The sequence below is a fragment of the Callorhinchus milii genome, unplaced genomic scaffold (assembly GCF_018977255.1).
Source record: "Callorhinchus milii isolate IMCB2004 unplaced genomic scaffold, IMCB_Cmil_1.0 Scaffold15, whole genome shotgun sequence".
Taxonomy (NCBI): Eukaryota; Metazoa; Chordata; class Chondrichthyes; order Chimaeriformes; family Callorhinchidae; genus Callorhinchus; species Callorhinchus milii.
Window position 1 is genome coordinate 1,405,648 of NW_024704756.1, and position 24,295 is coordinate 1,429,942.

Genomic DNA, 24,295 nt, shown 5'->3' on the forward strand with positions numbered 1-24,295 from the left:
AAAAGAGCTGCTTCTGGGGGGGAGGGGGAGTTACCCGTCACAAGAAATTATCAACGGATCTTTACATAAAGGGGTGACTTCACAGCTCTGAACCCCAAACATCTCCTCCTGGAACAGGTTACAGAGCTCCAGACTGGCCCAGACACGGAGCTGTGGAGTGGGCAGGTCACGGAGCTCCGTGGCAGATGAGGACGGATGCTGCCTTGTGTAAGGTGTGGGGGGGTGGGGGGGGAGGGAGGGGGCGCTAGATAAAAGCAAGTCGTGGTTGTCGTCGTGGTTCTGGATGAGAACGCCAACTTGCCTTCTGCAGGCGCCTCGCGGAGCAACCGAAATAAACACGGAGCTGGGACGAGGATTTCTGAAACGCTTCAAAAAATATAATGGAATGGAACCAGCGGATCCCGGCAAACACACTCAACGGTGCCATGGAGCCATTTACATTCAGCTTCTATCCTGTTTCGAGCAGGATAAAGGCAGCACACTGGCTTGTGGAAATCTTCTAGTTATATATATATATATATATATAATATAGCTTCTCTATATCTCCCTCTATCTCTCTCTCTCTCTCTCTCAGTTTCAGAAATACTTTTGTAAAATTATGTTTTTTTTATATATACCGATGCCAATATTATTACGTAATATATTTATTTATAAAGCTCAACCACAGAATAGGAGGCACTAAAATTCCGACACACATTAGACCCCGCTTGCAGAAAAAAAAAACGGGCTTCACAAAGCAGACGGGCGACAAACACACTAGCTTTGTGCCAGGCAGCTCGGAAGTACAGTTAACATGCCTGCACTCTCTGCCTTTGTCTCCATAAACCCCCCTCCGCCCCTCCAACAGTAGCGATGGGGGAGCGGGAGGGAGAGGGGGTTATATTGTCCCCTCAGGTGGGGGTGTGGGGGGTAAGGGAGGGGCAGGACGTATCTCTCTCAAACCCAGCCAAACCTCAGTCACCAGGAATCTTGCAGACTGGTGGAGCCAGAGACACATTATCCTCTTCAAACCACCTGCAGAGCACCAGTCTGCCAGGCTCTTTCTAGCTGGGATGGTTGGCACGCCATTTCCCTGCCCGCCCTGATTCCTTGGGGGGAGGATTGAGGTGCGTTGCTGGTTTTGTTAGTGACCGGACAGTCAGGTCAGTCGATCCCAGTCCTGCTCACAACGTCTCCTCTTGCCGCGAGACGTCTAGCCGGTGAGATAGGCGGTGTGTAAATGCAAGTTATCGTCGTTGTTGTTGGTGTTGGCTCCTGAGGCGGGGCCCGGTGCTCGCGACGTCAGTCGCTGATCTTTTCAGGCCCCCCTCGCCCCCACCCGTGCCCCCCGCCATCCCTGTGTAAGGACTAAACTCCAGCCTCCGGCCACAACATCCCACGGGAGGATGGGGTGATTGAGGCCCCCATTTGTCCTGCTCTGTTCACAACAGCTGCCTGTCCATCTGTTCCCCTCCCCACCCCCCCACCTCCCTCTCTCCCTCCCTCCCCAACGCCCCTCTCCCCCCACTCCATCACCCCGGCATTCCCACGACATTCCAGATCCACTAAATAATCCGGAGCGTCACGCTTTCAGCATCTGATCTTCCACATCGGGAGCAGGGAAAACACCCCGGGAGCAAAGAGACATCTGGGGAACGTGGCTATATCCCCTGGGGCTTAACCCCCGGCCGCTGGTCCCGTGGTTCGGTCGCCGCTCCCATCGCCGAGGGCAACAAATGAACAAAAACCTCAAGCTCCATAAAAAGACAAAGTGCCGTTGAGCGCTGCCCGGCTGCTGCCCGGGGGGGGACGTGCCGTGGCCTAACTCCACGCCGTGCTCTCGGCCGGGCCCCGGGGTCGCTCGGGCTCCTGTGTGCAGTCGGTCGCCCGTCGAGCCAAGGGGTTGGTGGTCTTCAGCAGTTCGGTGGCTGAGACGCGGCCGGTGGCCCCGGACTTGCCCCCTTTCCTCTGCAGTAAGGCCTTAAAGTTCTCGTTGCTGGTGCTGGCCTTGGCGCCCGCGGTGATGGAGGGGGGTTTGGTGGGTGACGGAGCCACTTCTCGGATACGGAATGTCTCTCCTGGCTCTTTCCACCCCAGCACCTTCCTCTTGGACCTGTGGGGAAAACAGAGGCGTTCACACAGGCTTCCTCTCCAGGACTTCCTGCTGAGCGTCAATGCACTCTACATAGCTCCCAGGCCCTGAGCCTGACCTCAGTCACATAGGCAGTGCTGGACAGGCTACAATAGGCCTCTGGAGCTGAGAAACCCCAAACCAGCCCAGCGCCCAGCTACTGAACCCCCAAATCCTCAATCCTTTAATTTAACTCTTCATAATTTAGGTGTCTGTCGAGTTAGGGATAATCCTGTATTACATTTAATTAAATTGGAAGCCAACTCTTAATTCTATCTTTGCGTCAACTCCCATCTCTCTCTCTGCTCTCTTCCCCCTTCTCCCCATCCTTCACTCTCTTCCCCATTCCTGCCCAGGCTCCTCCCATCTCCACCCTCATAGTTAGCCTCGGCATCTCTCTATCTCTCTCACTCATGGGAGCGTGTGGTGTCTTTCTCCCCCCTTCCCACACCCCTATGTTCCCCCTATTTCCTCCACCATAGTGCCTTGCCTGTAAATCAAGGTGAAGAGATCCCCAGTTGAGCGCTTGGTGTCTCTCTGTCTCTCTTCCCCACTCAGGGGAGTGCGCAGTGGGTCTCTCTCGTCCCTGCTTGATCCCCCCGCCCTCCCCCCTGGTCAGTGTCTTGCCTGTGAATGACGGTGAAGAGATCCTCTGTGGAGCGGGGGACACCTGGAGACACAAAGACATCCTCGTCTTCTTCAGTGATGCTGTCCTCGCTCTGGAGACTCCCTGGACCGCTCTGCCCAGCACTGCGGGTCCCCACAGCGTCTGAAATAAACAAAAGAGTTACAATCGTGTGTGTGGGGGGGGGGGGGGGGGAGAGTGCGGGGGGGAGACAAGTGAGGGGCTGAGTCCAACAGAGAAATAAAAATCAGCTCCAATTACATCAGCTGCCTGTTCAAGTGGACATTAAAGATCTCATGGCTGTTTTAAAAGAGAAGGAAGTTTCTCTCTCCGAATGTCCTGGCCAACAAATAACCCAAATAACTGACACCACCGCTGTTCGTGGGGACTTTCTGGGAACAAATGGCTGCCGCGTTTCGCTCACAAAATACAAAGTCAATCCACTTTACAGTATATCCTGTGAAGCGCTTTGAGACGTCATCAGGTGCCTTATCAAATGCAAGGTTTATAACCGGGGCCAAGAGAAAATTGCAGAAATATTTGCACCAAATTGATAAATTTTGCAGAAAATTGCAGGGAGTTGATTGGTGCCATTGAGAGGCAATTTTACTGCCAACCTACATTTTTTCACTTCATTGATAAAAACTAAACATGAAGAAATACCACATATAAGATTGTTCCAAAAAATCATTAATGCTTTAACAAAAACTGGGTAAAACCCCAGCATAGGCCCCAAGGAACAAATGGCCCACTTCCATCACTTTCTGACTCTCGAGGTCAACACCCCACACAGACACCCAGAGAGAGAGACACACACACAGACACACAGAGAGAGATACACTCATATTCACACACACACGGGCACACTCAGATGCAAAGGGACACGCTCAGACACAGAGACACATGTGCCGTGCAGCGCATCGAGAGCATCGAGCAGCCAGTAGCGAACAACACCACAGGCCCGGGGCCCGGCAACAACAATATAGCCCTGGGCCCCATCTCATCATTAACATACATACCTGAAAGGACCTGGGCCGGGTCGGTGCTCAACTCCGTATTTAGGCAGACCCCAAACCCGTCATTGAAGTTTTGGTTGCTGTATTCTTCCTGGTGTGTGGGGCTGCCAATTTGACGTGTGGGGCTGCCAATTTGACGTGTGGGGCTGCCAATTTGACGTGTGGGGCTGCCAATTTGACGTGTGGGGCTGCCAATTTGGCGTGTGGGGCTGCCAATTTGATGTGTGGGGCTGCCAATTTGGCGTGTGGGGCTGCTAATTTGATGTGTGGGGCTGCCAATTTGATGTGTGGGGCTGCCAATTTGGTGTGTGGGGCTGCCAATTTGGCGTTTGGGGCTGTCATTTTGGCGTGTGGGGCTGCTAATTTGGCGTGTGGGGCTGGCGTCCTGGCATGTGAAGCTCCCGGGCTTGTGTGTGGGGCTCCCAACATGGTGAACAGAGCTGTAGATATGGTGTGTCGGGCTGGGGGCCTGGTATGTAGGGCTGGGGGCCTGGTGTGTGGGGCTGGGGGCCTGGTGTGTGGGGCTGGGGGCCTGGTGTGTGGCATTGCCGGCTTGGTATGTGGGGCTGGGGGGCTGGTGTATGGGGCTGTGGGCTCCGCTGATGTCTGGCTGGCGTGGCAGTGCCTGTGTCTCGCTGGCAGTATTGGTGGCTGCGGTGCCGGGCTGGAGGGGAGATGCAGTGGGGCTCGGCAGTGGGCTGTGCTCGGAACGCTCTGCCACCACCAGGATGTGCTGGCGGTTGGTGGGGAGGATCAGCACGGTGGGCTTCCTGGGGACCGGCGGGGGGGTCTTGCTCTTCTTCCTCGACCTCTCCCCAGGCTGTGCCGACCTCCCAGTCGCCTCACCTCTCCCTCGGATGGCTTCGGCCGGCAGCTCGGGAGCGTGCGCAGAGAGCTTAGTCTGGCTCGGCCCAGCGCGCTCACTCGCACGGTACCCAGGGGAGACAGCAGCGGGGGGACGAGGACACAAAGGGCCGTCCATCCCCTCTTCCTTCCTCGTCTTCCTGAAGAGCCAGGTGGGGGAGGGGGCCGGGCAGGTCCCAGGCGGTGAGACCAGCGGTGAGGTCAGGTCACAGGGGGAGACCTTCAGCACAATACTGGACGGCCTCTTAGACATGGGGGGCTTCCCCGCCACCGGGGGTCCCACCTTCCTGTGTCCAGGCGCAGCGTGTGCCTGGGTGGGGGGCTCGGGGAAGGCCTCACCATTGTTGTCCTCATTCTCTGACCGGCTGATAGAGCGCAGGCGGACAGACTCCAGCACAGTCTGGGTGATGACAGGCAGAGTGGGCTGGCTGGGGCTAGGGGCCGGCTTGCCACCGTTACAGGATGCCGTCTCCGAGTGCCGTCTCCCCGTCTTGGGCTTGGCTTTGGTCGGTGGCTTGAGGGCCGAGACGTGCGGCACCACGACCGGCAGCTCAAACATCTGCTTGGACCGAGGGCTCTTTTCATTGGGCGAAGGCGGCTGGAGCGATGACTTCCTCTCCGGGACCTTGGGCTTTATCTTGCCGGCCTGGTGAGGCGACGGCCCCCCGTGGAAGACGGATATGGGGAACGCCGCGGTGGGGGTCTCGGACTGACTGGAGTAACCGCTGGATGGGGACATGAGGCCGGGCACCCTGCCAGGGGAGGAGAGCTTGGATTCAGTCTCGACGGAGAGCTGGGAGGGGGTGGTGGCCCTGGACAGAGATGGCGAGCTCAGTGACTCACAGCTGCTGCGAGGCTTGAGGCACTCGATGACGGTGGTACCGGTGGCCGTGCTGGAGTTGGACAGAGACCTGTACGGGTCGTTGGATTTCCAGTCGTTGAGGAACCAGTTGTCGGAGAATTCCCCGTCCCTGGGGTTGGGGCCGCTGGACCGGGGGATCGAGGTGAAGCCGCTCGACTCGTTGCTGTCCATGGACTCGCTCTGGATCCCGCGCTTCTCGTTGGCCAGGAACAACCGTGTGGGCCGCTTCTCCCCCCGGGAGACCTGGGGCTCGAAGATCTGGAGCTTCAGCCCGGTGCCCCCTGGCTTCAAGGAGACCCCACGGACTGGCGGGGGGGGCTTCCGCTTGGGCTTCTTCAGGGAGATGCTGCGCGAGCGCGGTCGGGCGTGCGAGGGCCCCTGTGGCTCGGGCCCCTGACTGTCCTCGGAGCTGGCGCTGGGGTAACGCATCACGTAGGACTCGCTGTTTCTCCTGTGCTGCTCGCCCGGCCCCGGGACCCCCTCCCCCGAGCAGCTGGAGCCTGAGTCAGTCGGGGTGGACAGTGACCTCTCGCGGAAAGAGCGGGCGTCCGCGGTTGGGAGCTTCTCCTCACCACGCTCATTGGTACAAACGATAATCCGCTCGTGGTTAGTCCGTATGTTCTTGATGTTTTGAGGTCGGGTTGGGAAGAGCGGGGTCACCACCTGCCCCTCAATGGGTAAAAAGGTGGACATGGCGGGGCCGGGCTCCGGGGAGGAGCGGCTCGCGCACTGGAGCGGGCCGGACGAGGAATGGTTGTCTAGGCAACCGCCAGGCTTGGCGTGCAGGGAGGGGCAACTCAGGTGTGATGGGATCGGCTGAGCCTGGCCGCTGAGGTCACTGGGCAGTGAGGGCCGGTGAGCCTGGGCTGAGCCGAGGGGGCTTGGCGGGCAAACTACCCCGAGGCCTGTCCAGGGGTGGGAGAAGCCTGCCCCTCTGGTTGCGTCCCAGGAATTGCTGAGGGAGGGGAAGGCGTGGACGCTGTGGGAAGTGCGCATGGTCTGTGTGTGGTTTGCCGGGAGGGGGATGTTCTCTGAGGACGGTGATAGGCTGGGGTGGGAGAGTTGCCCCAGGTCACTTAGGACCTTCCTGAGGCCGGAGGAGCTGGCCGAATCACGCCTCCCGTTCGGCACTCTGGGCTCGTCGTCGAACGTAAACAGGCGCTGGGGTGGCTCCGCGCTCCCCAGCCCGCGAGGCGAGACAGGGCCCTCAGCACACACGCCTGGAATACAGAGCAGATAAGCAGCGTTTCAATACCAAAGAATGTTTACAAAAAGTGACCATTCCAACCATCGTGTGTGCTGGTGCTCGCTCCCCCACTGGAACACTCTACTCTAGTCCCTGCTCTCGCGCCATCGTGTCTGTTCTGGTGCTGGCTACATCAATTGCTAAACCCACTCCCCATTCCCTTCAATATTATTTATTCTCAGGTATTAACCCTTTTAAACTCTGGTACAGACTTGGCTCAGTCTCAGTTTGAGGTGAGGCATTCCACATTCTCAGGAATTTTTCTAACCTCCCATTTTCCTTTATCTGATAACCCACAATTTATGCTCTAGTGTGGAGTCCTGTAGAGCACTCGCCTCCCAAGCGAGAGACCTGGGTTCGGTTCCCGGCAGTCAGGGCGAAACCTTGGGCAAGTTTCCTTACTCCAGACGCCTGATAATAATCCCTCAAAAAAAACAATAATAATTTGGTCACTTCAATCCACGACTGTTTGTGGGACACTGCTGTGCGCACTTGGCTGCCACGTTTCGCCCACAAAATACACAGTCAATTCACAATGTATACAATATATTCTTTACAGTATATTCTGTGAAGCACTTTGAGACGTCTAGAAGACGTGAAAAGCACTAACTCAAATGCAAGGAATATTATTATTATTATTAGTCTCACCACATCAAATGGAATTTGGGAATTTGGTGGGTCAATGTATTTTGTTTGTCGGGCACCTCATAGTTAGATTTGAACTGTGGTGACCTGAGCTCCGGCTGGAATACACGTTACTGAGCACTAGATGGCCCACCAGTACATGGCTTCACCACACATCACATCACACACATCTGTAAAGCTTTTCACATCGGGACATCAGGACAATGTCTCAAGGCGCTGAACAGTCAGGGATTAGGGATTAGGCCCCGAGCGGGCGGGGGGGGAGGGGGAAATTGGGATCAGGGAGGGTGGGGGCAGAGAGGGCAGGAGGATGGCCAAAGGCGCGGTCGAAGGGGAGGGTCTTGAGCCGTGCCTTCAAGGAGGAAGGGAGGGGACGAGGCAAAGGGAATGTGGGATGGAGTTCCTTAGGGTGGGGGCAGAGAGGCCGAAGGACCGAGCGCGGATGGTGGGGTGAGCTGCAGAGTTCTTGGATGATCTGCAGCTTGTGGAGGGTAGAGTTGGAAAGGCCGACAAGCAGGGCGCTGGCGTAGTCGAGGCCGATTGTAATACGGCGTGTATGAGGGTCTCGGAGGTCTGAGTGGTGAGGCAGTGGCAGAGTCGGGCAATGTTGCGGAGGTGGGGGACGGCAGAGAGGGTCATCTTCAGAGTGGTGGAGCCTGGCTCCGGGACAGAGGAAGGGAGTGAGGGAGAGTCAGCCCAAGTTGGATACCCTCTCAGTGGGTGGAAGAATAGTGCTTGTGTCTCAAAGGGTTAATTGTGAACCACAGGAGGGAATGATGAGCAACGATCCAGTCACATTGTCCAGACTGAGGGGGTCAGATGTTTGTCGGGGTACCAAGCGATATGGGGCAAAAGCAGCTCATTGGAGTTGAGGTACAGATCAGCCATGGTCTTATAGGATGGCAGAACAGGCTCGAGGGGCTGAATGGCCTCCTGTTCCTATGTTCCTATATATAAGGTACAGTGATGGGGGAAACACCTGACTTGCTGCGGGTGGGAGTGGGGTGGGGTTAATCTCTGACCTCACTGTGAGGGGGGGGGGGGGGTGGAGTTTGCCTCTGACCTCACTATGGGGAGGGTTAGCCTTTGACCTCACTGTGTGGCGGGGGGGGGGGTTGCCTCCGACCTCACTGTGGGGGGGGGTTTGCCTTTGACCTCACTGTAGGGAGGGGGGGTTGCCTCTGACCTCACTGTGGGGGGGGAGGGGGGGGTTTGCCTCTGACCTCACTGTGGGGGGTTTAGCCTCTGACCTCGCTGCGGGGGGGGGGGGGGGGTTAGCCTCTGACCTTGCTGCGGGGGGGTGGGGGGGGGTTAGCCTCTGACCTCGCTGCGGGGGGGTTGGGGGGGTTAGCCTCTGACCTCGCTGCGGGGGGGGGGTTAGCCTCTGACCTCGCTGCGGGGGGGGGTTAGCCTCTGACCTCGCTGCGGGGGGGGTGGGGGGGGTTAGCCTCTGACCTCGCTGCGGGGGGGGTGGGGGGGTTAGCCTCTGACCTCGCTGCGGGGGGGGGTTAGCCTCTGACCTCGCTGCGGGGGGGGGTTAGCCTCTGACCTCGCTGCGGGGGGGGGTTAGCCTCTGACCTCGCTGCGGGGGGGGTGGGGGGGTTAGCCTCTGACCTCGCTGCGGGGGGTGGGGGGGGTTAGCCTCTGACCTCGCTGCGGGGGGGGGTTAGCCTCTGACCTCGCTGCGGGGGGGGTGGGGGGGGTTAGCCTCTGACCTTGCTGCAGGGGGGTGGGGGGGGTTAGCCTCTGACCTTGCTGCGGGGGGGGTGGGGGGGTTAGCTTCTGACCTCGCTGCGGGTTGGCTGCCTCCAGCAGGCTGCTAACTGTCCTCCTCCTCCTCAGTGTGCTCTTGGGGTTGATGGCAGTGTCCGTGTTGAAGAGGGAGTGGCGGGTGTTGGCATGGCGTTCCAGGGACTCTCCTGGCCACAAAACAAACCAAAGGCATTGCACTGGTCACAACGCGGCTAATAATAATCATAATTATCCTTACATTTCATAGCGCTCACCATCACATTATCAAAACATCTCAAAGCACGTCACTGGCTTCGCTGTACACTGTACACAAAGTCCTGTGACCCCCTCTGTACTGAATACAATGAAATATTTCCCTATACAATCATTAACATTCTTCCACGTTTGAGTTGTTGGTTGTTGGTCAACGTACTCTAGAAAAAAATGGGAGTAACAGGACTTTGTGGACACCCTGTGGAGTGGAGTGACTGTGTATTTTGTAGGTGAACGCAGCAGCCAATTTGCGCACAGCATCGTCCCACAAACAGCCATGGAGTGAAAGACCAATTATATTTTGGGGGATTGTTGGCCCGGACACCGGGAGAGAGAAAATCCTTTCTCTTTTTGAACAGAATCGTGCGATCTTCAACATCCACCTGAACGGGCAGACGGGACCTTACTGTAACAAGTGTCTCATCTGAGGGACGGCATCACACACATTGCAGCACTACCCTGGAGCCTGGGGAGCAGCCAGAGACAGCGGGCCTCACATGGGAAAACTCCCAGCTCCTGTGCACATGATATACACAGACATGCTCATATATAGATACACACACTCATATATACACGCATATACACACACACTCATACACACACATCCTCATAGATAGATACACACGCTCAAACATATATGCGCATACACACACACTCATATACACACTCATACATATACATGCTCATATAGATACACACACTCATACACACACTTGATCATATGGATACACACTCATAAATACCCGCGGATGCACACACACATACACACACTCGTACACAAACACTCGTACACACGCGCACGCATATATAGATACATACACACTCATATAGATACAGTCTTATATATTACAGGATGACCAAAAAGTTCTGATAACTACTCTATTTAAAAATATATATATTATCATTCCTTTAAGAGTTATTAGATATTTAATGGTGTCATGACTTTTTGGTCCTCCTATAATCACACACATAATCATACACAAACACTCATATACACACAATCTCATTCATACATCCACACACACTCACTCTCACACACACTCATAAATAGAGAGAGAGAGATACACGCACTCTCATACATACACATAGATACACATACACACACACACACCAAGCCTTGGTACCTGTCACGTTTATGGGCACAACGTGGGCCTGTACAGAGCCTGCGGCTGACAGGGAGACAGCCTGACTCCAGCCGGGCTGGGGGTCTGAGGCGGTGGGAGACTGCGGAGAGGTTTCCCGGGCTCTTATCCCGATGCAACTGGTCTCATCCTCAATGAATCGACTTGCGGTTGGCTAAACCCCCCCCAAAACATACAATGCCCAAAACAGAATCATCTTTAATTTGTGTTTCTGACAGCGCAGCCGATCTGAGAGGGAGGCAGAGCCGTGGACAACATTCCCGAGCAACGGGGGGCGCGATGGTGATATTCCCCCCAAAACAGATTTGAAAACAGTCAATTCTTTAGTGTATAGTAATCCTCATCAATGTGGGTGTGGTCAGAGTGGGGTTGAGGTTCGGGCGGGTTCAGGGCTGGGGGCAGATGGAGTCAGGTCTGTGGGCAGGTGGGGTCGGAGCTGGGGTCAGGGCAGGGGGCAGGGCAGGGGTCAGGCGGGGTTGGGGTATGGTTGAGTCTGTGGTGTTAAACTGATCAAAGATACTTGTCTCTACAGGGAGACTATCTTTCCATCAAAGCTTTCTCCCTGCCATGTTGGGTGTGGTCGACTGGTGGGTTTTCACTTTGAGAAATGGCTTAAAAACAACAACAAATTTCATTTACACAGACAGCACCTATCACATCAGGAGGACGTCCCAAGGCCCTGGACAATGAAGGGCTTGCACCCGAGCGAGGGCCTGGAGCCAAGGGGTGGAATGGCCCGAGTTTAATGATTGTTTGACGGTGCAGGCTGGGCTGGGCTGGGCAGGAAGAGGGGATGGGGTTAGGGGTGGATTGGGCTGAGCTGGATGGGGGGAAGGGGTTGGCAACGTCGGACAGTAAAGCCCAGTGAGCAGCGGCCTCTTACCATCAACACAAACTCAAGCCGCCTTTCTCCCTGCCGGCCGCTCTCGGGGGTGGACTCTCTACTGCTCAGGGACGATTTCTGCCCAAAGGTGTTGCTGGCGGCCTGGCTGTCTCGTGTCAGCTCACCGTACTCTTCTAGACGACAGAGAGAGACACAATTGTATGGGTTACAGAGTGAGGTTGTGTGCATGTGGGGGTGGGGGGGGGGGGGGAGTGCGTATGTTTTTTGTGTGTGTCCGCATTCTGTGTGTGTGTGTGTGTGTGTATGCTGTGTGTGTCTGTGCGCGCTCTGTGTGTGCTGGCAGGATATGTGTGAGTGTGAGTGTGTGCACTCCTGGTTGTGCTCTGCTGTGTGTGTGTGTGAGTGTGTGTGCGCTCTGTGTGCGTAGCCCTGTGCTGGTGTCCCAGTGGTGTGTGATTGAAGCGCCCCGATGAAGGTTGGTTGCTCAGCAGTGCTAGAGAAGAGAGACAATAGTTCAGTGCTACAGTCAACACAAGCACAGGCCTCCGGGTCTATCTGCCAGAGCACAACTTCACCTCCGTCAATCAGGGAATGGCTCACAAACAAACCTCTCCTTAATTAGTACAATTCCGCTGTTAATCGGCTGTTCTGAACAACGATCGTCTCCTAAAGCCACGGCTGATGAATATATGAATGCACAAATCAATCCTAAACCCAGGGAAAGTTATAACATCCTAACCCGAACCAGCGATGCCTGACAATGAGATGCTATTCTCATCTGATGCCGAAATGTTTGGTCAGCGTCCTACACTCAGGGCAGTGGCGGTCAACCATTTTGGTCAGTCGACAAAATCCCATTTTCGGCATTTATAACTGTGTCTGGGGTGTCGCTGCTCGATAGCTACTGGAAACAAGGCAGTGACGTGGAAACGACTCTCCTGGGCTGGTGCGATTGTTTGGTGGGCAACGTCTTGATGACCTTGCAGGCCGCATCCGGCCACCACTGATGTAGGGTAACAACTTGGACAGGGTTGAGTGCGTCTGCCCCAAATGGCCCTGTTTCATTGGGTGCCTCGACATGTGAGTGCTGTCAGGACACGCAAATGTGAGAGTCACAATGCAGCCCCATGTCCTTACCCAAAGTCCACACACATGTGCACACACAGCTACATGTGTACAAACACATATGGACATACACATGCGCACGTACACACAGACACACGTTTGCACGGGTGGCCATATACGCGCACACAGAATCAATTGGAGGGGGGGAGGTGAGGTGTTGATTGGACATCGATCCAGAGGGGGAGGGAAGGTTTGTTGGCTGACATCTCCTCTAACCCAGGAAAGGCTGTAGCTGAGCAGAGCCCTGAGCACTGGGAGCAGAGTGTGAGATACCGCACACTTTCTGTAGGGAGCAGCAGGTGGTGTCTTTGCCTAGTGGGTCACTGCCCCCCACTCCCCTCATTGCCCCCGGGCTGCCCCGTGCAGGGCTCGCTCACTCACACATACTGCCACAGTCTCCCGGCTTGGGGGAAGGGGCTGGGAAAGCTACCATAGGCGCGGTGGAGGAGATAGATTTTAAGGTTTGAAGGTAGATACGAAGTGGGCAAACAAACTCACACAATACGTTCTTCATAGCACTGAGGGTGAACGAGGATGGAGGAGCCCTCAATGAAGGTGGGGGGGTGGGGAAACCTCCGCCCAATCTGTTTCCAAGACACACCACACTGACCAGCCTGGCTCCTGCAGTGACCTGAGGGCTGACAGAGCGAGTACTGGGTTCACACTGACCCCAAGGACCCTGAGCGCAGTCACAGTCACAGCTGTGCCTCAAACATTGAACACTCACAAACTCCCGTTAAACTTTCTCTGGTAACGGAGAGGGAGGGGGGAGGGAGGGTGAAACAACCCAGAGCAGGTATGTACAGAGAGCAGACTGCTCTGCACTGAATGTTCATCATTAGCTGTGGACAATGTGGCCTCCTCCTACACACCCCACCGCTAATTAAAATGACAAGGTGTGTTGCACCAAACCTAACCGTTCACGTGAGTCCCACAAACAGCCGTGGAGCGAGTGAGCGAGCGGATTGATTTGGGGGATGGTCGGGTCCTACCTTGGAGCAGGGACTGCAGGTTGAGCTGGGCCTCTTGATGGAGTTCCTCCACACAGGGGGGTCGGGACGAGGAGCTGAAGACATTTACATTTTGTTGCCACGACGACCTGAAGTGGGCCGTGCGCTTGCTCTCCTGATCCAAGTTGGAGCCGGCTAAAGACAGAGAGACAAGAGGGAGGCACAAAGGTCAGTGTTAAAGTCAGGCTCCCCTTCTCAGCACCAGGCCAGCGAGCGAGCGAGCGAGTGAGTGAGTGAGTGAGTGAGGTACAAGCAGCAGCTTACACCAGCAACACCACAATAACGTGCATTTATACAGGGAACTTCAAACAGGGTAACGACATGGAGTGCTTCACAGCGATAGGGTCATACTCCGAGCTCCAGGGCAGGGCTGGGCAGGGCAGGGCAGGCAGGGCAGGGCAGGGCAGGGCAGGCAGGGCAGGCAGGGCACGGCACGGCAGGGCAGGGCTGGGCAGGGCTGGGCAGGGCAGGGCAGGGCAGGGCAGGGCAGGGCAGGGCAGGCAGGGCAGGGCTGGGCAGGGCAGGGCAGAGCAGGGCAGGGCAGGGCAGGGCTGGGCAGGGCTGGGCAGGGCAGGCAGGGCAGGCAGGGCAGGGCAGGGCAGGGCAGGGCTGGGCAGGGCAGGGCTGGGCTGGGCAGGGCAGGGCAGGGCAGGGCAGGGCAGGGCAGGGCAGGCAGGGCAGGGCAGGGCAGGGCAGGGCTGGGCAGGGCTGGGCAGGGCAGGCAGGGCAGGACAGGCAGGGCAGGGCAGGGCAGGCAGGGCAGCCATAGGCATGGTCAAGGCGCTCTATAAATGGAATCTTGTTGTTGTTGTTGTTGTTGAGGTAGATCTTAAGGTTTGAAGGTAGGTAAGGAGAGGGCGAACAGGACTTTCCTCATAGCACTGAGCCTCGGACTGAACGCAAGAGAGCACAGAGGAGCCCTGAAAGAGGGGTAGGGGGGTTTGAGAAGGTTCTCTCAAGGTGTCGGACAAAGCAATCTTTTTAGAGCAGCGAATATTAATATTAATAATCCTTGCAGTTAACTTAGCGCTTATCATGTTTCTCGAGTTGTCTCATAGCACTTCACGGGATATACTGTAAAGTGTAGTGACAGTTGCGCAAAGCAGTGTCCCACAAACAGCCGTAGAGCGAGTGACCAATTTTATTTGGGCGATTGTTGGCCGGGACACAGGGAGAGAGAAATTGATTCTCTTCCCTTATAATAATAATTCTTACATGTACGACACCTGATGACATCGGAAACACCGAAACACAGGAATTACTGTGAAGTGAAGGCACAATATATGTATTTTATTTCTCTTTTTTGAACAGTATCACAGGATCTTTAACGTCCACCTGGACAGGCAGACGAGGCCTCGGTTTAACATCTCATCCGCAGGACGGCACCTCCAACTACAAACTACAAAAAGGATCTGGAGGGCGATAGAGGGGAGAGGGGATCCAGCCCCTTGTGGTTGGCACCTTCATCACACGGTAAGAGGAATATTCAACTCCGCTGTAAACACACACACACGTGTGCACACTCGCTTATAGATAACAGGCACACACATCCATTTTGTGACACATTGTGTGAGGGTTTGGCTCAGTGGTAGCGCTCTCGCCTCTGAGTTAGACCTTGTGGGATTAAGTCGGAACTTAAACTCACAGTCTAAACTGACACTTCAATGCATTACTGGGGCTGCGTTGTATTGTGATCCAGGTGAGACGTTAAACCGAGGTCCCGTCTGCCCGTGCAGGTGGATGTTAAAGATCCCATGGCACCATTCGAAAAGAGAAGGGAGTTTCTCCCTTCCAGTGTCCATGCCAACAATCCCCTCAAATAAAATGAGTCACTTATTTCACAGCTGTTTGTAGGACACTACTGTGCACAATTGTGCTGCTGCATTTGCCTACAAATACACAGTCATTCCTTTTCACAGTAAATCCTGTGAAGCACTTTGAGACGTCTTCCTGACATGATAAGATGCGATACCAATACAAGAATTACTATTTATTATGCATACCTAAGCATACATACACACACACACATATACCTGTACATGGACATCCACACACGCACAGATTGATGCATACACTTACATAAGCACACATTCTCACACACTTACTTACACGCGAACAAATCTACATCATCATAATAATTATTGACCTACAAATTGAATGCGGACGCATGTGGCAATGTAAAACAAACATAGCTCCTATAATCATCGATGCAACTGGAACTGTTCATAAATAAGACTATCCAAAAGTGGATTGACAAAATACATGGTGAACAAAATATCATCCTCCTGCAAACAGTAGCTATTTTTGGGAGCTCAAACGTGTTATGAAGAGTCACATCTTGTTAGTGTTATGGTCTGGCTGCCCATTACTGAAAAACACTTAGAAACTATCTCTGCACAGTGATTTAAACTGTAATAACATAATAATAATCCTTACATTTGATCTGGCGCCTTTCACATTGGGTGGATGTCACAAAGCCCTTCACAGGAAAGTATTTCAATTTAGTGTAAGGTATATATGACAATATGGGTTCAGAGTTCTGAGGATTGGACCCACAACCATCGGACCGAGCCAGACTAGTGCTAACACATGTACACACATGTGTACACATGTATTTACAAATGTGTACATAATACATGCACACATATACAAGTACAAACATGTTGATAACACACACAAACGCACACACACGCACACAGATATCTACAAACCCACCTGTTCCTACAGTATACTTACAGACACACATTGCACATTTTTACACACAAAATATAGTCACTCCACTTTACAGCAAATCCTGTGAAGCGCTGTGAGATGTCTGAAAGATGTGATAAGGCGCTATGTCTATTGCACAGATTATTATTATAATTATTATTACAGTACTTTTCCACACAGAAGCTTTTGAATATGGAAAGCAATGACTCACGTTGACAGACGAAGCAATCTCAGCAGCTGACAGAGGCTGTTGATAACTGATGTTCTGCTACAGATCTAAAGGCCTGACCAGGAAAGCAGGCAATTTCGCCTCTATTTCAAAGCGCAGTATGTAAATGTGAGGAGGGGGCTATTCCCCTGACAGTCTCGCTGCTAAACAAGCAGCTCGCTTTGCGGGCGGGGTGTGAGTACTGCACGTGCCAGCGCTCGATCAGCTTCACCACACAGAAGCCAAATACACACACAGCTTCTCGGTTAAAAAAATACAACAGCTTCAAAAATATCACCTGGCTCCTCCCCTCGTCGTGTGTTAGCCGTGATCTTAAAGCCGCTGTATATCAATAATAATCCTTGCATCCGATACAGCAACAACAACAAAACATTTGCATAGCGGCCTTCAAGCGAGGAGGCATCTCGTAGCGCTATGGATACAGTGAAACAGCTGACAGTGCTTCACATTCCTGTATAGTGAAGTGACTGTGTTTGTAGGCTGGTGCAGCAGCCAATTTGCACTCAGCAAGAATCCAAACAACTGGGAGTCATGTGGAATGAGAAAACATTCTCAGTTTCAGCCTTAATTTGGATTTAAGAATTCACCACTACTTTGCGCACAAAAATATACAGTGAATTCACGTTACAGTATATTCTGTGAAGTGCTTTGAGACGTCTCAAAGATGTGATAAAGCGCTACATCAAATGCAAGGATTAGTATTATTATTACTCCACATTTCGTCATAGATTCTAAGACAAAATGGTCTCATGGACTAAAACTAGGTGGAATTTCAAGTCTCTGGTCCTCATCAACACAAAATAAAGCTAATATCTAATTGATAGCCACATGCACTTAAAGTAGAATACCTGTAGGAGAGGAGGGGGAGTCTGAGAATGTTGCCCAAAGGGGTGGTCAAATAGACCAAAGAGTGGTTTGAAGATGGAGAGAGAAGGCGTGAGGCACAGGGATTTTGGAAGAGAGTTTTTTTTGTGGTTAGCCAGGTGTTGGACACCTGCGGAAACCCTTGCTTAAGAGCATCCAAACCACACTGAGATTTCCATGCATCCCACCTACACGTGGGAATCCCAGAGATAGATTGCTGGAATGGAATGCGCTCTCTCTCCCTGGAGGGACGACTTTGAAGGATCAGATGGATGTTGGCAACGAGGGAGTTAGGAATGAGGCGAAGTCGGAGGATCCCAGGCAGGAGAGTGGGGCAGGAAGAGACTGCGGAGGTCGGGCGTGGGCGAGATGGTGAAGGGACGTCAAGGTCAGGATGAGGATCTCAAAAGGGCGATACGGTGGGGACTGGGAGCCAGTGGAGACTGGTGGGGGAATGGGGCTATGGAAGCAGGAATTCCAGGAGTAATAATCCCTTCAAAATAATTTGGTCACTCAATCCATGACTGTTTGTGGGGACGCTGCTGTGCGCAATTGGCTGTTCACTTTACAATATATCCTTGTGAAGCGCTTTGAGACGTCTTGACAATGTGATAAGGTGCTATATCAAATGCAAGGATTATTATTATTTCAAATGTAGAGATTATTATTGTCAAGGTCTATTAATATTATTAGAATTCTGTATGATTATTTGAGGCACTAACCTTCATGAAGATCCAAAGCCTATGCTGGTTTCTAACGCTTCCCTGTTGTACCTACTCAGCCATAATCCCCTGTGGGTCACGAGTCAACAGCCTGGACCAAAAGCCCAGCAACTCTCTCTCTCCGTCTCTTTCTGTATTCTCCGCTGAACTAAGGCACCCAGCGATGGGCAGGTCAAGCCTGGGGCACTGTCACTCAGTGAGGCAAGACGCCTGCTTTATCTAACAGCCACCATTTCCTGAACGTCCCTTTTTTTAAACTTAAAATGCATTTAAAGATGCTCCGCCCCTTCCCTCCCACACCCCAACCTCGCCTCTGAGACAGCTTAAAGAGGAACTGAGGAGAATCTATGAGGGTGGGGCCAACTCAATAACAACAGCTCAAATAAATAGCTGGCAGTCTATTTATGTGAATTCCTGTAGCTCAGTGGTTAGAGCACTCGCCTCACAAGCGAGAGGACCTGGGTTCGATTCCCGAGCAGGGCGAATTGTTAGGCGGATTTCCTTACTCTCTCTCTCTCTCTCTGGTGACCCATCTTCTCCCACAAAATCAATAAGTTCCCAAATACTTCAACCAGGCTGCTGCAGTGCTGGGGGGGGGGGGGGAGAGCTGCATTGCCAGAGGTGCCGTCCTTCGAATGAGACGTTAAACTGAGGTCCGGTCTGTCTGTTCAGGTGGATGTTAAAGATCTCATGGCACTATTCAAAAGAGAAGGGAGTTTCTCCCAATTCCTGGCTAACAATCCCCCATTAAAAACACAGTGACTGCACCGGATACTAACTAGAGAGGATGGCGTGAGGGAGGGGCAGGAGGGAGCAGGGAAGGGGAGAGCAGAGACAGGGAGGAGGGGTGGGGAAGGATGGGGAGAGAGAGGAGGAGAGATGATGCAGCGATGGGGAGATGAGGGCAGAGCAGAGAGAGACGAGGGAAGCAGCAATAGAAAGGAGGTACTACAGATGGATGGATGGGAGAGGAAGAGGTGGAGAGATGGAGGAAGAGAGGGGAGGGAGCAGCAGGTGGAGATTACAGTAAATCGGATTCCCATCCTAAACGCACCGTTGGAAGTGACCAGCGAGGGTGAGCAGACGGAGAGGGCATCTTGAGCCGGTTGGAAACAGAGACTTTCATCGAACAGATTTAATCTGTGCAGTCAGAGGCCAGGGCTGGGACTGAGCCCGGGATTAGTGCTGCCTGGGATTAGAGCTCCCACCAGCCAGATGGCCTTTCAAGTCAGTTCAGTCTCATGCAGTAGCTTATTGATAATATCCTGATCACAGTGAGTTACACAGTGAGTTACACTCATACACTAGGCTTCCCCCCCACACCCACATTTAATAATAACAATAATAATCTTTGCATTTGATATAGGGCCTTATCGCGTCTTCGAGACGTCTCAAAGCACTTCACAGAATATACTGTAAAGTGAATTGACTCTATAGTTTATGGGCGAAACGCGGCAGCCAATTGTGCACAGTAGAGTCCCACAAACAGTCGTGGATTAAGTGACCAAATTTATTATTATTAGAAAGCGATTCGCCAATCGACTAACAACCGGGTTCCTACTTACTGCTGGGTAAACAGAGGCGTGTGGAGTAAAGAAACTTGCGCATCATTTTGCCCTGCCCAGGAATTGAACCCGAGCCCTCTCGCTTGCGAGGCGAGTGCGTTAACCACTAAACTATAGAATTCAACACTTAATCTCCTCTCACTGGCCCCCCCCACCGCTCGCCCTCCACTCTGAGGATCTGTTTATAACCCGTGCTCCCACTTGCTGTGCCAACACCAACCATGGACCATGATGTTGTTGCTGACTGATTATATCCTTGGCTAGTTTGGCAATCATGTTCCCCATTTTGTACACGAGAGGCTGAACCACAGTGCGGTTATGTGTAATTCTTCCCTTCCCTTATGACACCACTTATCTTCAAGGTGCAGTCACTCAACTGACACAGTAAACCGACTCAGAGAATCTCCCAATCCCTCGCTCTCCTCTGCCGTCTCGCACATCCCCTCTCCACGTCCTCAGCTCACTCAGGTCAGCCATCTGCCAGGCTTTATCCTCACCCACGGTCCTCACCCTGCTGGGCCCCTCACCCTCACTGGACAAGACTGTCTCTATGACAGTCCACACACACACACTATCCTAAACAGTCTCTAACACTGTCTCCACACACACCCATACAGCCCCCACACAGTCACCAACACTGTCTAAACACATGCACACACTCACACATACACATTGCCCTGAACAGTCACTGTAACATGTTACACTCACACCCTACCCGGCTCAGACACCAATATTGTCTGTACGCACACACACACACACACACACACGTGACCTGCACAGTTACTGTGTTTGACTATTGCTCTTGACTCTAAACCAATTCTAATCTTGGGTTTAACCCAATTCTCCGTCTCTTTCCCCATTGTGTCTGTCCTGGTGCTCCCTCAAAGGAGCTCGCTAACCTGGGTCTAATAACATTGCATTGTCACCACCGTTCACATTGGGAGGATGTCTCTAAAAAAGTGCCTCAGAGGAAGCAATGTTTCAACTGTAATGTGTGGTGACTGTATTTTGTAGGCAAATGCACAACAATGTCCCACAAAAGCCATGGAGTGAGCAACCGATTTATTTGGGGGATTGTTGGCCAGGACACCGGGGGAGAGAAACTCCCTTCTCTTTCTGAATAGCGCCGTGGGATCTTTAACATCCACCTGGACAGATCAACGGGACCTCTCATCTCATCTGAAGCAGAGCTGTAAATTTGAACTGTCGGCTCGAGCCACCAACTCTCTGAGACAGAAGTGAGAAAGCAAATAAACCAAAAATACAAGCCTCAGCAAAATAAACGTGCACACTCTCTCTCACGCGCGTGCGCGCGCACACACACACACATACACACGCGCACGTGTTCCCACCCACACATATACATATGCCGATAGATAAACACTCATACCCGTGCACAGGCAAGGACCGCTCCACTAGTTAAACACCAATAATCCTACTTGAGGCAAATCAAATGGATTTTGGATGATAACAATAGAACCATAAAGCATTAATCTTGTGTGGCTGCTGCTCAGTGCTGTATCAGTGTAGACAGTCACAGCAGGTCCCTTCCTCCCCAGATCCCAGGACAGGCCCTGTCAGCTCTGTCATTACACTGATCGCTGCCTGAGGACGAGGTATTAGCAGATCACAGTCTCAGTAATACATTGTTGTGTCTGTAGACCTCAGGCAATGTGCTGAGCCGCCCGGGGAGGGAAGAGTTAGCAATGTTATAATAATATTAATAATCTTTGCATTTGATATTTGATATAGCGCCTTATCATAACAAAGCGCTTCACAGAATATACTGTAAAGTCGAGTGACTCTCTATTTTGTGGGCGAAACGCAGCAGTCAATTACATGGAGCAGTCAATCGTGCACAGCAATGTCCAACAAACATTCATGGAGCGAGTGACCAATTTTATTTGGAGGATTGTTGGCCAGGACACCGGGAGAGAGAAACTCTCTTCTCTTTTTTAATAACGTGGGATTTTTAACATCCACTTGGACAGGCAGATGGGACCTCGGTTTAACGTCTCATCTGAAGGTCGGCATCTCCAACATCGCAACACACCCCCAGCGCCACATTGGAGCATCAGCTTAGATTGATTATGTTATTCCAAGTCCTGATGTGGGGCTTGAACCCACTGACTCCTGATTCAGAAGCGAGAGTCAGGCTGACACACACTCTGATAATGTTACCCTGATAACAGAACACACCGAACAGAGCCCTGGAGAGGGAAGGTGCTGACTGCTGAATCAGAAATCGGGAATCAAAGCCCTCCACCCTTCCTGATCCTGATCCCAACCCCCAGCTTGGGTCCTGATCCCTGACTGTCCAGCGTCTTGGGACGTCCTCCTGACGTGAAAGTCGCCGTGTAAATGTAATTTGTTGTTACCATTGCACAAGAGCCTGGCCTGGGCTGAACCCTGGCAAATGAAGATTAACACAGATAAATACAAGGTGTCCCCAAAGTCCTGTTACCCCTCCCCACCCCCTGGTAACAAAACAGTGATAAGAGACTACGGAGGAACTGAAACACGATGTCAGAGATACATTTCCTCTCCTCACTCCATCCATGTTCGGGAAGATGTGGTATTGAACATGGTGACGGATCATTATCTGCCATGAAAATGATGGCACTCACACACACAGACACACACACACTCACTTACTCATACACTCACTCACACCCTCACACACACACAATCACTTATACACTCGCTCGCACACTCACTCACTTACACTCACACACACTCACTCACTCACACACACACTCACTTACACACGAACTCACACACACACACTCACTCACATACACACTCTCACGCACACTCACACATTCACTCACTCACACATTCATTCAATTACACGTACACTCACACTCACTCACACAATTATACATACACTCATACATTCACTCACACACTCACTTAATTACACACTCACTCAATTACACATACAATAACAACATTACATTTGTATAGCACCTTTCACGTCAGGAGGACGTCCCGAGGCGCTGGACATGTATAGCAGTTCAGACCTGAGCTGGGGTCAGTGGGGGAGAAGGGAGGGGAGGGGAAGGGTGGTGGCCGATGGCATGGTCGAAGAGGAGGGTCTTGAGGCGGGACTTGAAGAAGGCTAAGGAGGCGGAGTGACCAGGGCATGGAGAGGTTGGGGGCAGAGTGGCTGAAGGCTCTCCCGCCAATGGGCGGGCGGTTGGTAGGGGGTTAGGAGGTCGCAGAGGTAGGGTACACATACACATACACTCACTCACACACACACTCAGACACATTCACACACTCACATACACACTCACATACACACACTCACTCACATACACACACTCACTCACATACACACAAACTCACTCACATACACACTCACTCACACACACTGATCCTCTGGACTTCTAAATACAGTTAAACACTTGTACTGAATACAATTAAGTAACTTCTCAATGCAATTATCATCATTCTGCCACATGTTTAAGTTGTTGCTCAGTGCACTGCAGAGAAAACATGTGGTTAACAGGACGTTGTGGATGTTTTAATGCTACAGGCACATCAAATGGAAGTGTAATCTTGAGTGTCCTGGCAGGTGAGTAACATGCTGAGGAGACGACACGATGGCAAGATTGGTTTGGATGAAGGCGGCTCATCTGATCTCATCCGACCAGAACACCCACCCTACCACCCCTCCAGCACAGAATCAAGCTTTGCTCTTGACAAGCTTCCTGGTAACCGGTTTCCTGACCCGAACAGCCCATGTAATAAAAGCTCTGATTTCTCTTCCCTCTGATGACCTCAGTCCTACATGTGAGTTTGTTTCAAACCTGCTGTGAGGGGTAAAAGTTTCAGAAAGGGTGAATGTATCTTAATGTGCTCCGTGTGCATCCTCACCCAACTTCACTGGCTCCCCAGAGGGTTGAGTTTAAAATCCTCATTATCGCCTTTAAGGTCCCTCCCTACCCCTGTGATCTCCTAAAACCTGCCCGCTCCCTCCGCTCGGTGGTCACTGGCCTGTTCCATGTCCCCCGCCCTGCCCACCATCGATGGTCGGGCCTTCAGCCCCTCTGTCCCCAGTCACTGGACTCCGTCCCAGAACTCCGCCACCTCACCCCCTCACTTGCCTCCTTCAAGGCCTGTCTCAAGACCTTCCCCTTCGACGGCACCTTCGGTCATCTTCCCACCATCACCACCATCCCCTTGACCTCCACCCCTCTCTACGCAAGCCACCAGCTCGGGTGCAAGCCTTGGACTGTCCAGAGCCTGGGGACCTTCTCCTGACATGAAAAGTGCTGTATAAAATGCAATTTATTCTTCTTGTTTCGAAAGTCATTATTACATTACAGCAGGGATCGTCCCCGAGGTCTTGCTCACATACTGCACGTGAGCAGTTTCACACCTGCCCTCATTGCTGCCTACGCAACACACCACAGCTGCAAACCCTCGCTTCACCAAACGACACGGACACCCACCCAAACCACATCCCGGGCGGAGCAACAAGCTGAGCGCAGCGAGGGGGCAATCAGAGAGGTTCCCAAGGGCTGATTCTAACACACAGCCCCTCACTCACTATCTAACACACAGCCCCTCACTCACTGTCTAACACACAGCCCCTCACTCACTGTCTAACACACAGCCCCTCACTCACTGTCTAACACACAGCCCCTCACTCACTGTCTAACACACAGCCCCTCACTCACTGTCTAACACACAGCCCCTCAC

General features: G+C 52.7%; 1 protein-coding gene across 1 annotated transcript in view; it reads right to left on the minus strand.

Annotated features, from left to right (window-relative positions):
* Positions 1-564: 564 nt before the first annotated feature.
* nhsl2 (NHS-like 2) overlaps positions 565-24,295 on the minus strand; it is a 52,463-nt gene continuing 28,732 nt past the window's right edge. Inside the window, exons 2-8 of the mRNA XM_007891004.2 lie at positions 13,476-13,628; positions 11,398-11,531; positions 10,497-10,668; positions 9,156-9,287; positions 3,755-6,697; positions 2,738-2,879; positions 565-2,092 (exon numbers count right to left, since the gene is read on the minus strand). Of these exons, the coding sequence (XP_007889195.2) occupies positions 1,801-2,092; positions 2,738-2,879; positions 3,755-6,697; positions 9,156-9,287; positions 10,497-10,668; positions 11,398-11,531; positions 13,476-13,628 (3,968 nt within the window). The 3' untranslated portion in view covers positions 565-1,800. The remainder of the gene's footprint in view (positions 2,093-2,737; positions 2,880-3,754; positions 6,698-9,155; positions 9,288-10,496; positions 10,669-11,397; positions 11,532-13,475; positions 13,629-24,295) is intronic.